The sequence below is a fragment of the Mus caroli genome, chromosome 8, assembly GCF_900094665.2.
Source record: "Mus caroli chromosome 8, CAROLI_EIJ_v1.1, whole genome shotgun sequence".
NCBI classification, from domain to species: domain Eukaryota; kingdom Metazoa; phylum Chordata; class Mammalia; order Rodentia; family Muridae; genus Mus; species Mus caroli.
This window is the reverse complement of record NC_034577.1, coordinates 80,054,465-80,069,522: the sequence shown is the minus strand read 5'-3', so window position 1 is coordinate 80,069,522 and position 15,058 is coordinate 80,054,465. Positions and strand designations below refer to the sequence as shown.

The 15,058-nt window shown below is 52.0% G+C and overlaps 1 protein-coding gene across 1 annotated transcript in view; it reads right to left on the bottom strand.

Moving 5' to 3' along the window:
* The window catches only part of Nkd1 (NKD inhibitor of WNT signaling pathway 1), a 73,693-nt gene extending 60,180 nt beyond the window's left edge, over window positions 1–13,513 (bottom strand). The window contains exons 1-3 of the mRNA XM_021170100.2: window positions 13,326–13,513; window positions 13,184–13,216; window positions 12,453–12,586 (exon numbers count right to left, since the gene is read on the bottom strand). Of these exons, the coding sequence (XP_021025759.1) occupies window positions 12,453–12,586; window positions 13,184–13,216; window positions 13,326–13,350 (192 nt within the window). The 5' untranslated portion in view covers window positions 13,351–13,513. The remainder of the gene's footprint in view (window positions 1–12,452; window positions 12,587–13,183; window positions 13,217–13,325) is intronic.
* Window positions 13,514–15,058: the final 1,545 nt, after the last annotated feature.

Sequence of the window (15,058 nt, the reverse complement as noted above, 5' to 3'; positions counted from 1 at the left end):
AAAAAAAAAAAAAAAAAAAAAAAAACAGCAACAAGGCTGCCTATCAGTGGCTTTCTCTCTACACACACTCTATGGTAGGCTATAATCCCTGATAGAGATCACATGTCCAGTATTTAGATACCTGTGGTCCCTTCCCTTGACTCTGGGCTAAAGCTGTGGCCTGTTGTACCAAAAAGAATATGGGACCATTAGCTCTAGCCCTGAGCTACTGCCTGGGCACTCAGAGAAGTCAAGTAATAGCCACTGGGTACCCGAAGCTCCTCAAGCCATCATCACCAATGCTCAGCCACATCCCCTCTGAGATGTGGCTCCTGCCCTTCAGGTTCAGATGGTAACCTCAGTACAAAGCCACTGCCTTCCTCTTCCTCCCCAGTGAGGAGGGGGCAGGCTCTCTGTTTGAAAGCATCCTCCCAATCCCTAGGAGCTCCTGCTTTGGGAAGAAAAATGAAGTCAAAGGCCCTGAAGCCAAGAAAACAGAGAGAGGCACAGAGAGGTCAGGAAACTTGGCCAAGACTTACAGCTTGCAAGAGCCGAGCTGGGGCTTGAACCCAGGTAGTCACATTTTGAATCTACAGCAGCGACCAAACACCGGTGTTTTTCTAACACTTTGATCACGATCTAGCTACCATAAAAGCTACATTATAACGGGCTTCTGTATATATAAACATGAGTGTTTAAACCAATACAAAACAGTAGTCTTACTGTAAATGATAGCTTGTCTTATTTTTGTAATTTTTCTATTTCATTTTTCTGGCCGCCAGTTGATTTCGGGAATGGAGCCGTAACATATAATTTTGAACCCACTGGCATGTCTCTAAGACAACTCAACAATTTGCCAGCATGACTTGAATCTTGCTCTAACAAGGTCCTACCTTCATGTCAGGTGAGCCTCAGCGCGGTAGCCAGCTGGACCGGTTTGGGCAGCATTAGTCTGCCCACTAGGCTGGTGGTTCTCATCCTTCCCTGTGCTGCCACCCGAAATTTACTACAGTTCCTCGGGGTGTGCTGACCCCCAACTGTAAACTCAGTCTTGTTGCTACTTCATGACTGTAATGTTGCTACTGTTATGAGTCGTAGTGTAAATATCTGATATGCGACCTCTGAAGGGGTGATAGCCCAGGCTAAGAACCACTGTGCTAGAGGAAGAGGGACTGCCACTCTTCAGATATGAAGTGCTGTCCCCCAAACACTCATGGACTGAAGCTTTGATCCCTGGGTAATAGCACCGAAATCTAAACGAAGTATAGCTAAGAGAAGCAGGTTCTGAAGGGGACGGTCCTTAGGGATGTCTGATCTCTGACTCCTGCCTCTGCTTGCTGTCCTACTATGTTCCTCCACCCTCCCCCAGCTGAGGGCCTATACCTTCTGACACTGTAAGCAAAATACATCCTCCCTTGTTATTTTCCTCCGGTGTTCTGCCATTAAAGTAACAAGGAAACTGATTAGTGTAAGGGAAAAATAACAGCGCCTACATCACCAGGATGCTGACAGAAGCAAGTGCTGAGGACAATGACGGCTCGGCCTCCTCAGGTGCTCTGTGGGCAGCAGCTACACTACAGCCACCTCCTCTTGGTGGGCACCCGTGCTTACCACGGGTTTCTGTGTTCCCAGGCTGCAGCTACAGAGCATGTGCCCAGGGCTACCCCAGACACAGACTCCCACTGGCAGGGGCAGGAACAGAGGGCTCCAGCACCCACAGAGACAGCAACTGTGCTCCCAGATAACCCAACTTTCCTGGAGTCGTCTTTCTACTCTTGCAATCTGTCTAAGCCACTGGGAGAAAGGGTGCTACGAGAAAAATTCAAGGTCATAAAGCAGCCCTGTAACATGACGCCCTATAGAAGCCAGGTGTGGCACAGCACAGGTGCGGATCCCTAACCAACACCCACAGCAAAGGCCTCTGAGTGAGGCTTCCTACCCAAGCTTCTGAGGCTAGGCAAAGGAGAAGCCCCCTGGATGGCTGTGGGTCTCTCCCACAGCCCTAGGGCAGACTAACTCTGCTGTGCCTAACCCATTCCATAGTCAAAACTGGGTGCTCAGAGAGCCACAGCAAGGGCAGCAGCTGGAGTTGGGAAGGTTTGCAGTAGATAGCTGATCTCCCACCCCAGCAGGCATGGTCCGCTCCTCTGCTGGTTCGCAGACTGCTGACCTGACATCTGGGAGGCTAGAATCAGACTCCAGGAGGAGGCTAAGGACTTTGTGCTATTCATATGGCCTCTATGCCTTTGCACATCGCCTACCCTGTGCCTGGAAGGCACATCTCCTACTTGTTCCCTGGGGCTCAACAGCCTCAGCATCACTTTCTAACCTCACCCCTCACTCTCCTTCATGCCCCTGTTCTCAAGCATCCTCAGATGCCCACTCTCGGGATGCAACTGTTTGATCATGAGTGGACACACCAGAAAGCTTTGGGACGCCGAGTATCTGCTCCATTTTCCAACTTGCTGGCATACACTTATTTCATCCCCCGGAGAACTCCATGTGGCTGGAACCGTTTCCACATGTCACAGATGTGAGGACGGAGGGCCTGAGCCATTGCTGGCCCCAGGCCACCCATCAGGAAGCCCACGTGGGATGCAGGTCTAAGATGTCAGACTCTACAAACCCATCCATCACACCTGTAACCAACAGCCCACACAGCTGGTTCTCAGCACTGATTCACACCTCTACCTCTGTCACTGCCTGCCCTCCTGTTGTCCTGCCTGCCACAGAAACAAGCTGTGGGTTCCCAGCTCAGGGGCTACCTGCTCTGTTCTGTTTGCAGCCAAAGCCAGCCTTTCCGGTCAGGTAGCAGTTTTAGCTTAGAAACAGCTGTGTCGTCCACATGGTAAAAGTGCCCTCAAGAGGCAGATACAAAGATCTCGCAAGGAGATGCAGGCCATTCCGTCCCATGCATCATCCAGCCTGCATGCACGTGTCTTATCACGAACTCCCTGCACCCACAGAGCCGAGGTGGAAGCAATTACAAGTACAGAGCGCAAGCCAAAGCCAGCTACCTGCCCATCCAAAGGAAGTGATCCCTAAAACTTCCCTTAGTTGACTTGGATTTTGTTTGTTTGTTTGGTTGGTTTGGTTTTTTTGGGAAATGAGCTCATATATAGCCCAAGCTGACCGAAAGTTGTAATCCTCCTGTCTCAGCCTCCTGAGTGATGGGATCATAGAGTCATGCCATCATGCCCGCAATGTTTTAAATCCAGACATCTGGATTTTCTAAACCAACGTCTAGACCATGTTCCCCAGAGGCTATGAGTTGGCTGGGCCTAAGTGGCACTGCCCTCTTGAGGCAGGGTGTGTGTTCAGTCGCGGATGCTTTTCACCCAGCCTGCTGCACCTAAGCAATGTGACTTCTCTAGCTGCACGGGTTACTGAGGTCAGTATTAGCATCCCACAAAGCCTCCACTCTAACCGTACCCCAAGTCCCACCCTTGTCTATGGGTTGCAACTTAAAGAGCCCCATGTGGGGTTCCTCCAAACTGTGCTAGGGAGTGAAGAATACTACCACCACCGTTCCCAGCTGTGAAAACTGAGGCAGCCATAGCTTACGCTACTACCACAGCATGAATACCCGGTCCCTACCTTCTCTATGGTACCCTAGGACCTGTTTGCATGCTGGCTTCTGAATTCAGGTAAAAGAATGACCTGGAAGGTAGAGAGAAAGTGAAATAGTTCTTCCAACTCTTTGCTACCCCCATACTATGGCTCTGACCTCAGTGAATCACCTGGACCTTAGTGGAGGCTGGTGCCAGACCACAGTTGTTTCAACACCCATCAGGTTTCTCCCAACCTCGCTTGCAACTTTCAGACCTCAGGAATCTTCTCCTTTAAATTATCAACAACGTATCTGTGCACCGGCTTAGTACCTGAAGTCTCAGTGAGAAAGCTTGCAGGCAGAATTAGAACCCAGACTGTGGGCCTCCACAGCCCTGCTCACCTTGATCCTACTCTATTTCTCCTGACGTTTTGCCTGCCTGCAGCCTCCCCAAGGGCCCCTGGGTGTTCCCCCAGAGAGCCAAGAGCTGTGCTTATCCCAGTGCAGACCTGTGATCCCCACCTAGCCCGTGAAACATTCTATGCCATCTTCATCTTCCAAAGTATTTTTACAGAGAGCCCTTCCTCACAGTCTTCCTCCTCCACAGAACAGATCATAGGCTTCTTTCATCACACCGACCTCACACAAGGCTACTTCAAGTTTTCTCTCTAGACAAAGACCTGACTGAGTCCATAACACAGTGGGAAGGTGGCCGGGGGCTGGGTATGGTGCCTTGTGCTTTAAATCCTGGCACTCAGCAGAGAGATCTCTCTGAGTCTAAGGCCAATCTAGTAAACATGGAAGATGACCAGGTCAGCCATGACTTCCACCAATATCTCCAATAAACTATGCTCTGTGGCTTTCTCCCTGACGCTTATCAAACCTGCAACCACTTTGACATTCCCCCTCTGCTTCTATCCCTGACTTGCCTTTGGTGTTTGCCTCAGGATTCCTCTGAGGACAGATAGCCCTGACCCCAGTAGTTCCTGTTCTAGACCCAAAGCCCCCAGCATGTCCCCTAACCTCCCTTTAACATCTTCACTGTTCAACGTGTACCTTCCAAGTGTGGGCCAATCTAACTTAGAAACACCTGCAAAGACCCAGGTATGGCAGCTGCATTGAAAATACAGCTGCATTCTTAAAAGTCCACAGCACAGCAACTGCGTAGCAAGCACAGCATTTGTGTAGCAAGCACAGCTGCATATTAAAAAAGAAAATGCAGTTGTATGCTTTGGTAGCTATAGGGCACCAATATAGAGCACTCCCTCATCTTCACTCCTGAAAACTGAAATGTACAGCTCAAATCCCTTATATAACTAGGGACCACGCATGTATATAACCCGTGCACACTCTCCTGTATACTTATATCAAATCCACATTGCTTATAATACCTAATGTGGCGGTATGAGAATGGCCCTCATAGGCTCATACAAGTCCCCAGTTGGTGGAGCTGTTTGGAAAGGACTAGAAGGTGTGGCCTTGTTGAAGGAGGTGTGTCACTGGGGGTGTGTCACTGGGGGTGGGCTTTGAGATTTCAAGAGACTGTTATTTTTAAGTTAGCACTTTCTACCTCCTACTTTTGGAGCAAGGTGTGAGCCCTCAGCTGTCCCTGATGCCACACCCTTGCTCCTCCATCGTGGGCTCCAATCCTCCGAAACCATAAGCCCAAATTATTACCGTTGCCTTGGTCACGGCATCTTATCACATCATAATAAACTGCTATCTAGTCATCAGGGTATCTCGTTTAGAAAACAATGACAAAGGAGGGCGGAAAGCCCTCCTGATCAACTTAGATGCATTTTCTTCAAATATTTTCAGTTTTCAGTTGATGCAGGGCGCAGTATGGACAGCTGATACCATAATGCATCGCAATGAATGGACTTACTTCTGGAGCATAAAGAAGGTGAACACCAGGGAACTTAGTGATAGGGATTACAATAGGTATGGTGGCACTTGCTGTAATTGCAGCAACCAAGAAGCTGAGACAGGAGGCTAGTGATTTCCAGACCAGTCTGGCCTACACAGCAAGATCCTGTCACAGAATAGAGTACCCAGCCCATCAATATGCCCACAACATTTGATAAAACTGAACGATTATTCCTGACTTAATAAATCTTGGAGAGCTGGGAGCAAGTTATTTTAGCTAAAGAAACAGCACGCACGACATCTCACTGTTATTAGGAAACCCTCTCGTTAAGTTCCAAGGCAAGGACAGAGGCGTGAGGAGAGGGAACTGCCAGCACCTAAGGTGAACAACCACCCAGGCCAGCTCTGAGCCTCGAGGCACCCTGGACCTCACTGAAGCATCGGGCCAACTTGTATTTTATTATTTGCATTTTAAAACCTTTCTTTTCTACCAGGCTCTAAGCCTCACAAAAATGGCTTGTGGTCAGTGAACATGTAGAGGTGTATACCCCACATCTTCTGCAGACACACGAAGAGCGAAACAGACGACGTCCTACACATACTAAATTAGAGTGACATCGTCCCACTTCTCAGATGGAGAGGCCAAAGTTCAGGGGAGGGAAAGGCCCTTTAGCTGATGTCACGGGATGCAGCAAAGCCCACCTTACCCTAGGGCTCTCTAATAACCATCAGCCACACACAGGGACACATGCCACAGCCAATGTGGCTCAGCAAGCCAGAACAGTGACGCCCAAACTAATTCCTCAGGGCTGCTAAACAAACATGGCCCTGGACAGGCCCCTCGGACAGAGCCACACTGGCTGGCCGGGGTTCCTGCATGCGCTGCTGAAGCTGAGGGTGACTTCAACCGAAGGACCTACGGCTTTCCTCCTGAGCCTTGTGGCTGGTGCCCACATGGATAAACATCCCTCTCAGCTTGCCCAGGCATCTATCAAAGAATTACTTATGCCTCTGGAAGTGCGTGTTTAGAAAAGGCTCCCCACCCACCTGGGCTTGGCAGGGTGCGGCCTGACCGGACTCTCGGGCTACCCTTCATAGAGGACTACCCTTCATGGAGTGGGCATGCCTCTCCTCTGATCCAGCCTGAGAGCTTGCCCCTGTCCATGCAGAGAGGCCGAGGCAGCTTCCCAGGATAAACGGAGCAGGGTGACATCAAAGCCCAGCTTCCAGATCCAACAAGTGAGGCCTTCAGTTCTCTCTGGCCTTTCGTCCAGGGTGTTCTCAGCTCCTTCCTTGCTTCTCTCCATCAGGAGGGCAGATATTTGGGTTTTGAGGGACTAGGTTCTTTCCTTTCTCAGGGAAAGAGGGCTAGGGAAGAAGCCAGGGGAAGAAAGCAAGGGTGGGGGTGGACCCTGACTGTGAGCAACAAGCTGCAAGAGGAAACATGGGAGCCAGTAAGAGAAGGAAGCCCAGAGGCTGCTGCAGGAAGTACCTGGATCCAACAAGCAGCCAAAAAGATTTCAAAGTTTGTATAGCTAAGCAGAGTAAATTCACAGCTCTGGCACCCAACTCATCAACATGATGGCTGCCCTTCCCCCCCCCCTCCCCCCCCGCTGCCGTGGGCTCCATCTCTGACTCTGAGAAGCCTGAGCAAGGATGCTCTTCTCTCAGCTCCACCACACAGTGAGCACTCTGGGGTTGCCTGTCAGCAGCCTCTTTCCCCCAAGCCCTGAGGGGCTCTTCCCTGCCCTTCAGCAGCCAATGTCATCCCTCAGCTCTCTACGGGCACAGCTGAGCTTCCGACCCTCAAGCTGACTTCCACCTACAACCTGGCTCCAGAAGCCACCAACCCAACTGACAGCTGGGTAACAGCCCATCCTCGAACTGCAGGTTAAGTTAATTCCAAGGCATAAGCAGGCGGCCTCACACACCTGTCCCTGGACAGGGAGCCCAAGCACGCCAAGAGCTGCTCACCCACAGGGACAAGATGGAGTCCCAGGGACACTTCTACTCCCCGTGAGCTACCAAGCCACAGTCTCAGTGTAAGGCTTGGTTCTACAATTCCACTAAGGATGATGGACTCGGGAAAGATAAACCTAGCATCAGGAATACAGGTCTAAAAACTTGGCTAGAAGGAAGGAGGCAGCAAGGATGATGATCAAATTTTCTTTCTCCATTCATTCACAGCGAGTACCTGTTATGCACTTCAGAAAAGAAATTGCATTTGGTGGCTGACTCTTGCCAATGACAGTTCAACTCTGACCACTTTGTCCAAGGAGACAGGTGGTTACTGATGTGGGTGGGGGAGGTGGGGAAGTGAGCTTCCTGGTCCAAACAAGGATACTCTCACCATCCCATCGCCTCCCCCCCCCACTAGACAAGGAAGTAACAGCCCCCAACTCTAGCCTCAGCCACAGGTACGAGATGCTGCGGGGATTGTGAATGGAGAGAGACACCTCCCCACCCACCCATGGCTCGTAGGGTACAGACAGCACACACGGGCTGGCTCAAGAAGACCCAGTGTCCTTCTTAAAGAAGTTTCAGAGGGAGAAAAGGTACTAGTTAAAGTGCCTCTTCTAAGCAGTCCCATCACACAGATGTACCACCGCAGCAGGTGATGATACCCACTTGGAAAGATACAGAGCAGGAGCAGCCTGCAGTGATGTCTGGCACCTGGCACAGCTCAGACTTCCCAGGCCACTCCTTGCTGGCTCCCATGTTCAGGTAGCTCTCAGGCCTGTGAGACTGTTCCCAAGGAGACCCTTCCTAGACCACTCAAAGATGCCTGTGAGTGAAGCCACAATGCCTCTGCCCTGAAACCCAGCCATCCTCAAAGCAAATCATCTTTCGATTCTTAAACACCGAGTATTTAATTTATGCTCTACCTCAAATGTCAAGTCCACCTCCCAACACATAGCTTTGAAACCACGTAAGGAGGCCTAACACTTTCCATATGGTGAAGACATGGGGCCTTTTAATTGTGCCAACTGGTATCATTCAAGGGTAATTCCCCTGGAATCCAGGATCCCAGCAGCAGCTGGGCCAGCTCCCAATCTCATCACACAGCCCCACCTGGCCCCATGGTGCATGCCTGCACCCTCCTAATCTCCTCCAAATATCAAAATGTGCTAGGTGCCCCCTAATCAAATTACCCAAGTGCCTGGCAGCCGCCTTTGATCTACAGGGGGCTTGCCTGCCCCAAGCCCCAGCCTATTTCTGCAAGCAGTCTTGCTATAAAAGAACAAAAGGATCATGGTTCAAGGAGTCAAGGTTGTTTGGAGCCTGGTTACACGCATCCCTGTGTACATGCGTGCCCATGCTCACAGCGTGGACATTAGGCAAGGTGTCCTCCCTCATGCCCGAGCCTATTGCTCCACCTATCTAGGGAGCTCCACCATGATGCCTCTGCTCAGCTAGCACTACCCCTGGGCCTTCTCTTGCTGCCTGATGCTTTGTTTCTGCCAGCCCTCGGAGACCACTGGCTAGCCTCTACTACCGCTCAGTACATTCGTCTTAGCCATGGCCTTGGCTCAGTCGACTGTCCTTCCTTCACGTGTTTTTCTGTCCCCAGTCATTCATGCCTCTTCTCCTTTGAGCTTATACTCCCTTGTACCTCATCAAGTATCCTTGGAAAAGCAGAAGCCCAGACCTTAGCATGGGTTCCCCGCAGAGGTGCCTGCAGTAGAAGGGTGCAGAGAGCATGAGCACACACATCAGGATCCCTACGTAAAGATCAACTCTCAACCCAGGCCCTATTCTTATCAAGATTTATCTGCAGCAGCTCTGCTATGGATGATAATATTACTGTGCCCGTCTTACAGATGTGCTAACAAAGACATGGAACGTTAATGTGACTTGCACAAGGTGACAATGTCCTGTGCTGAGCCTAACCTCATTCACTTCTGTATGGGGGAGGGGGATAGGCTGAGTTTCGTACCTGTGTGGCTGCCCTCACACTTTATGGCTATGTCTGCAACTCGGCTCCTGTCACAGACACAGGAAAGGCAGAGTCCCTCTTGCTTTTTCCTACCCCGCAACCAGCTCATGCGGACATGGTAGCAACTGTCTGTGAGCCCCTGACTGGAAACAAGACAAGGCTTGGCTTCACACAACTTAAGTTTACACCAGCTGAGTGCAACTCCAGAGGGCTATGGGGAGATTAAGGTCAGAGAAGCAATGTGCTGGGCACATCCAGGCTCTCAGGCAACAGCAGTTCTCATGGCAACAATAATGTTGTCAGTTTGATAAGCCAGTAATGTGTCCTCAGCCTCTTTGGTGACAGGACAGGTAGAGAAATAGACACAGAGTCCTTCCCTAAGATAGGCCTGGAACAGGCCTACAGGAAACTGTCAGCCCTGGAAGCCAGCAGACTTCGAGAGCCCACACCCATCTACATCCTGATGATATCATAGAAGGACCCTGCCAGCCACCCCTCCCATGCCAGTGGGATCCATGGAAATGGCAGGACTTCAACGCGCTCCTCACTGGCCTGTAGCCACTCTGAGTGCCCCTGCCGTGTGAGCAGTGCTCCTGACGTTCCCAACTCTGACTGCTTGAACTCAGTATTTTCCCCTGTATTGACTTTGAACTCACCTACCTCTTTCAACTTTGATTCATCCTAAGTGATATAACATCCAGGAAATCATGCGTTTGATGTCCTAGTTATTTTTCACTGATTAAAAAAGATAAGTATCTATAAAGATTAAAGATAGCCCCCTCTAAAGACCACCTGAATGGCTTCACAGGCTGCCACCACGCAGACCCACACTTAGGCTCAGCCTGGTCCTTCTCTAGGGTGCATGCATGACCCCACTACTGTGGCCACCACAGGCAGGCAGGGACCCAGGCATCCCGGTCTGCTATTAAGATCGACTCTCAAGGAAACAGAGACCTCCCTCCCCCCACTCAACATCTTTGATGGCTGGGCCCACCCTCTAACTATCCGACACATGTCACACTGATGGCTCTATGCCTCACATCTTCAAAAGGACTTTGAACAAATATTAATGACCCCTCCTTTTCTGAGAGGGGGGTGAGGCAGGAAGGCAGGCGAGCAAGCACATCCATCCCATGCTGTCCTCAGCTGGGGGAAGAAACCAGGCAACAGAATTCCGTGACTTCAGCAAAGCCACAGGCTTAAGCAGGGGCCCCCTCCCCCTGCTTCATTTCCCCCAATGGCAACTTTTACTGGCTTGCATTCCTCTTGCTGGGAACACTACTATTTAATTAAAAACGACAGACTTTTGTTTTCCTCTCCTTCTTCCACCCTCCCTCCCTCCCATCCTCCCAGCCTGGATGCCAAGGAGACCCACCAAAAACATGCGGGTAACATTTGTTATGGCTTTGAAGATAAAAGTCAATGGAAGCAAGCCCTCGCTGTATTTCAAGTTTCCCCTCTAGCATGAAGCAAAAGCTGCCTGGCACTTTAGGGGGAAGAGGTGGGGGGTGAGAAGTGAGAGAGAAGGGGGAGAGAGAGAAGAGAGAGAGAGACAGAGCCTAAATAAATGTCATTCTGCAGGAATACTTTATGAAAATAAACAGGCTGAAAAAAAAAAAAACAAAACAAAACTTGATTGATGGAAATCCTCTGTCGGCCTGTGTTGAGTTGCAAATGCATTTGTTCACGTGTCTAAATTGGATTGTTTTCATTGGTCCTTAAATAAATAAGTACATCACAAACTGAGAATGGTGGGGGAGGAAAAGTTTGCTGTCCTGCTGAAAGGCTCCAATGCAGTCCCCCCACCCCCACCTCAGACCAGTTTTGACCTTTCTACTAGGATAGCAGCTCCAGTCCCAGTCAGCAGCAAACTGGAAGGCCAGGAAGAGGAAGCCCGAGCCATGGAGTGGAAGGAGAGAAGTATCCAGAGAGAGAAGACATTTAACACACACACACACACACAGACAAACACACATGCCCCCTCCCTGCAATCATGCTGCCAGGTGCCAACACACACACACAGACTCTCACACTCACACACACTCACACAGACTCTCACACACATTTACACACTCACACATACATTCTCACACACACACACACACTCACACATGCACACCCACGCCACCTGTCTACAATAGTGCTGCCAGGTGCAATACACACATACTAACACACATGCATACACACATACACCCCTGTACACACACACACACACACACACACACACACATCTGAAGATTCTACCACCCTCACCCAAAGAACAAGACCAAAGAACTAGCCAGACCTGAGGCTCAGTCTTTTCCCCCTCTAAGTTTAAAAAAAAAAAAAATTAAATGTCACATCAAAAAGTTGGTTCATCCTTTGATCCTCAGCTTGCAAGAGTTCCACGCAGACCATCTGAAAGCCTCGTGCGGAGTTCTGGAGCTCACAGGACATCTGTGAACACCAGTCCCAGGCCAGGCGCAGGGGCTGGAGTCACTCACTCCCCCAACCCACTTGCTCCCACAGAACACCTCTGGCCTCAAGAACCCCCTGGGTGAAGAAAGAGGGTGCACCCAGACCACACTACAGAGACGCCCCCTCCCTCTCAGGGCCACACTAAGAGGGCAGCCAGGTCTCAGTGCCTCCAAACTCTACACTCAGATGGCAGATGGCACTGATGAATGCCACAGACACAGTTGGAGGTAGCCACAGATCCTGGGCCAGCAGAGCCCTGCCCTCTACCCAGACACTCCTGTCTGCCTTTAGTCTTAACCCCTCCCTGTGGAAAAGCTGGCCACAAAAGCAAAGTAGAGGAGCCCCCAGCCCCCAACACACACACAGAAACACAGCATAGTTTCCCCACCCCACTGGACCTGTATCACCACCTCCCTGGCACTTCCTCCCCAAGCAACCCTCTGTGCCCAGCTGGGCAGGAGACTGGTGCCCACTTGATCGACAAGGGTCCTCCAAAGCATTGGGGCACAAGTAGGGCTAGTGGGGCACACAGTGGCTGAGAAGGGATTTTTGGACTTAGAACAATGTGCAAGCGGGATGCTAAAAGTTGGAGTAGGGGGAGATCCTCAGACTCTCCCCAAGGCTAAAAGGGGTGAAAGTGTGGAACGGAGTAGGGGGCCATACCCGAGTGCCTCGACCAACAGTGCCTGCCAATCTCAGCTGACGGGGTCCTGAGACGCTGCCTGGACAGCGCTGCCTCCCGATCCACTCCTCGATGCCTTTCCTTGCCCAAGCAGCGCTTACAGCAAAGCTGTCACCTGAGGCGGGAAGAACAAGAAGACATTGAGTCTGGGCCCCCGGCTGGCAAAAAGTTACCTGAGAGTGAAGGGAAGGAGACAAGGCGGCACAGCCCAGAGAGTAAAGATTTGGCAAAGAGGGTCAAGCACCGGACGGAGCAGAATCCAAAAGAGGGAAATAGCCAAGAAAGGGTGCTCGGCGAGATCCTAAGTGCTAGGAGGATTCAGAGGGTGAAAGGAAGGAGGCAATACCCTGACTGAAGGAGTTCGGGGATCAGAGAGGAAGGAGCGCGGCGGGCAGGGACTGCGAAGGAGAGAGATGAGGGTCAGCAGAGAGGGTGCAGTGAGACCAGAGACCAAGTTCTCCGGAGAAGGGGCTGGCGGTTAGAGGAAGGCGCAAGATCTTGGGGAGCTGAAGGGAAGATGCCGCCGCCAAAGTGGAGGGGGTTAGGGTCAGCAGTGGGAGCACCGGGCTGTGGGGAACGGGTAGGAGGGACAGAGGGGCCCCAAAGAGCGCTCCCGGGGCGGGGCTGGGGCAACCCTGGTAATGAGATCCAGCGGCAGGGCGGTCCGCGCCGCCTCCCTCGCGCCCCCCGGGCTGGTGGCCCGCACGCCTACCTTCCGGGCTCTCCCTGCGCTTGCACACAGCGGCTGCGGGCACATCGCGCGCGGCGGCGGGAGCCGGAAAGAAAGGAGAGGGAGAGTTAGCACCGGCGGGAGGACGCGGGGCCGCGGCCGGCGCGCAGGCGAGGACACTGACCCGGCTTCGAGTGAAGTTTCCCCATGCTGGGGCGCGGCGGCGGAGCGTCCTAAGCCATGCGTCCGGCTGCCGACCCCGCGCCAGCCTCGCTCGCCTCCTCCTCACAGTCCGCGCGCCGAGCGCAGCCTTAGGCGGCGCCGGGACGCGCTCCTGCCGCCGTCGCCGCGGCCGGACTGACGCCCGGGCGCGCCGAGCCCCCTGCCCGCCGCCGCGGCCCCGCGCCTCCCCGAGCGCCCATTGGCCGGCAGCGGCCCATCAAAGGCGAGGCGGACGCGGCGGGGCGGGTAGAGGCGGGGCCTGCGGGCAGGGGTTGGCCGATGGGCGGGACCACAGAGGGCGTGGTCTGTGGGCGGGGAGGGGTGGAGCCTCGATGGGGAGGGGCTTTGGGTGTGCTGGGCCCCAAGCCCCCTGTGCGAACCTCGGGGCCTGAGTGGGGACCGGGCGGAGGCTTTGGCCGCTGGGTGGTGGAGCAGCGCTGCCCTCGCTGGTGACACTGAGACGTCCCTCTTCTCTGCATTTTCTCGAAGCTGCCAGAGTGGGACTGGATGACTCGAGTTCACAGGTGGGGAAACTGAGGTTAAAACTGGCGACCTCAGATGCCCTAGCATACGTGTCTACTGCTCTCCCATGGTGCTGTCCCTTCCCAGACTTACAGTGCCCAATCTTCTGCAGAAAGTAGTCCCTGTTTTCAGCTGCCTGCCCTTTTCTTTGACTACTCTGGGTTTTGGGTTTGTTTGATTTTGTTTTGGGGTGTTTTTTTTTTCCATTTGGGAGTCCGGTAGAAATCAACTGGACACCTTGCTGGCTAGAGGGAGTTCAGCCCACTCCTGTTAACGAAAAGTGTACAGGAACCCCGAGCTGTCCCCTTGTCGCTCGCAACTCTTCTTCGCCCATGGGCTCCTGAGTGCTCAACTGGGGTCGGGGCGAGCTGCCAAGCTATGAGGCCAGGAGCAGTGAACCACCGGATCTTTGATCTTTCTTAGTTTCCGTTTCCTCCCTTCCCCCCCTGCAGTTCTGCAAGACCCCAAGGGCCTGTTTATTTTGTCTGGGGAGATCTCTGCAAATGGGAGGGCGACTTAAAGGCTTCCACCATACCTTTGTGGTCCTTAGAAGGAAGTCTCTGCTGGCCCCACGCTAAGCTTATCCTGGTATCCGACAGCCTGGGCATGGGATAGAACCAGTTCTGCTCTTAGAGCTAGACTCACTGCTTCAGCCTCAGTTTTATGATCTGTACAATGGAGACTTAGTTCTCTCTTTTTTTTAACCTGCTCCCCTGTGCTGCGCTACTCAATATAAACAGGTGGCCTACAGTGGTTGGTCATTTTTAGACTTACAAGGAAGCACTTTGTGAGAAGGGATCTGGGAGTCAATCCCAAAGCACTGCTTTGACAAGCCGGTGCTAGGCAAGCAAACACTGTGATTGAGCTATGTCCTGAGCCCTAGGCACTACAGTTTTTAAAAAGTTAAACAGGTGTGTCATCCAGATGGCTCAGCTGCTAAAGTTGCTTGCCACCAAGCCTGAGGATCTGAGTTCCATCCCCAGAGACCACATGGTGAAAGGAATAGCCCATCTGCTGCAAAATTATCCCCTGCACACACACCTCCCAAAAAAAAAAAAAAAAAAAAAAAAAAAAAAAAAAGTTTCACATTAAAAGTAAAGGGCAAAGTTGGTTTGACTCAAGATAGCCAAAATCACATCAATACTTAGTAAGATGTCACATTCTTTGTTTTCC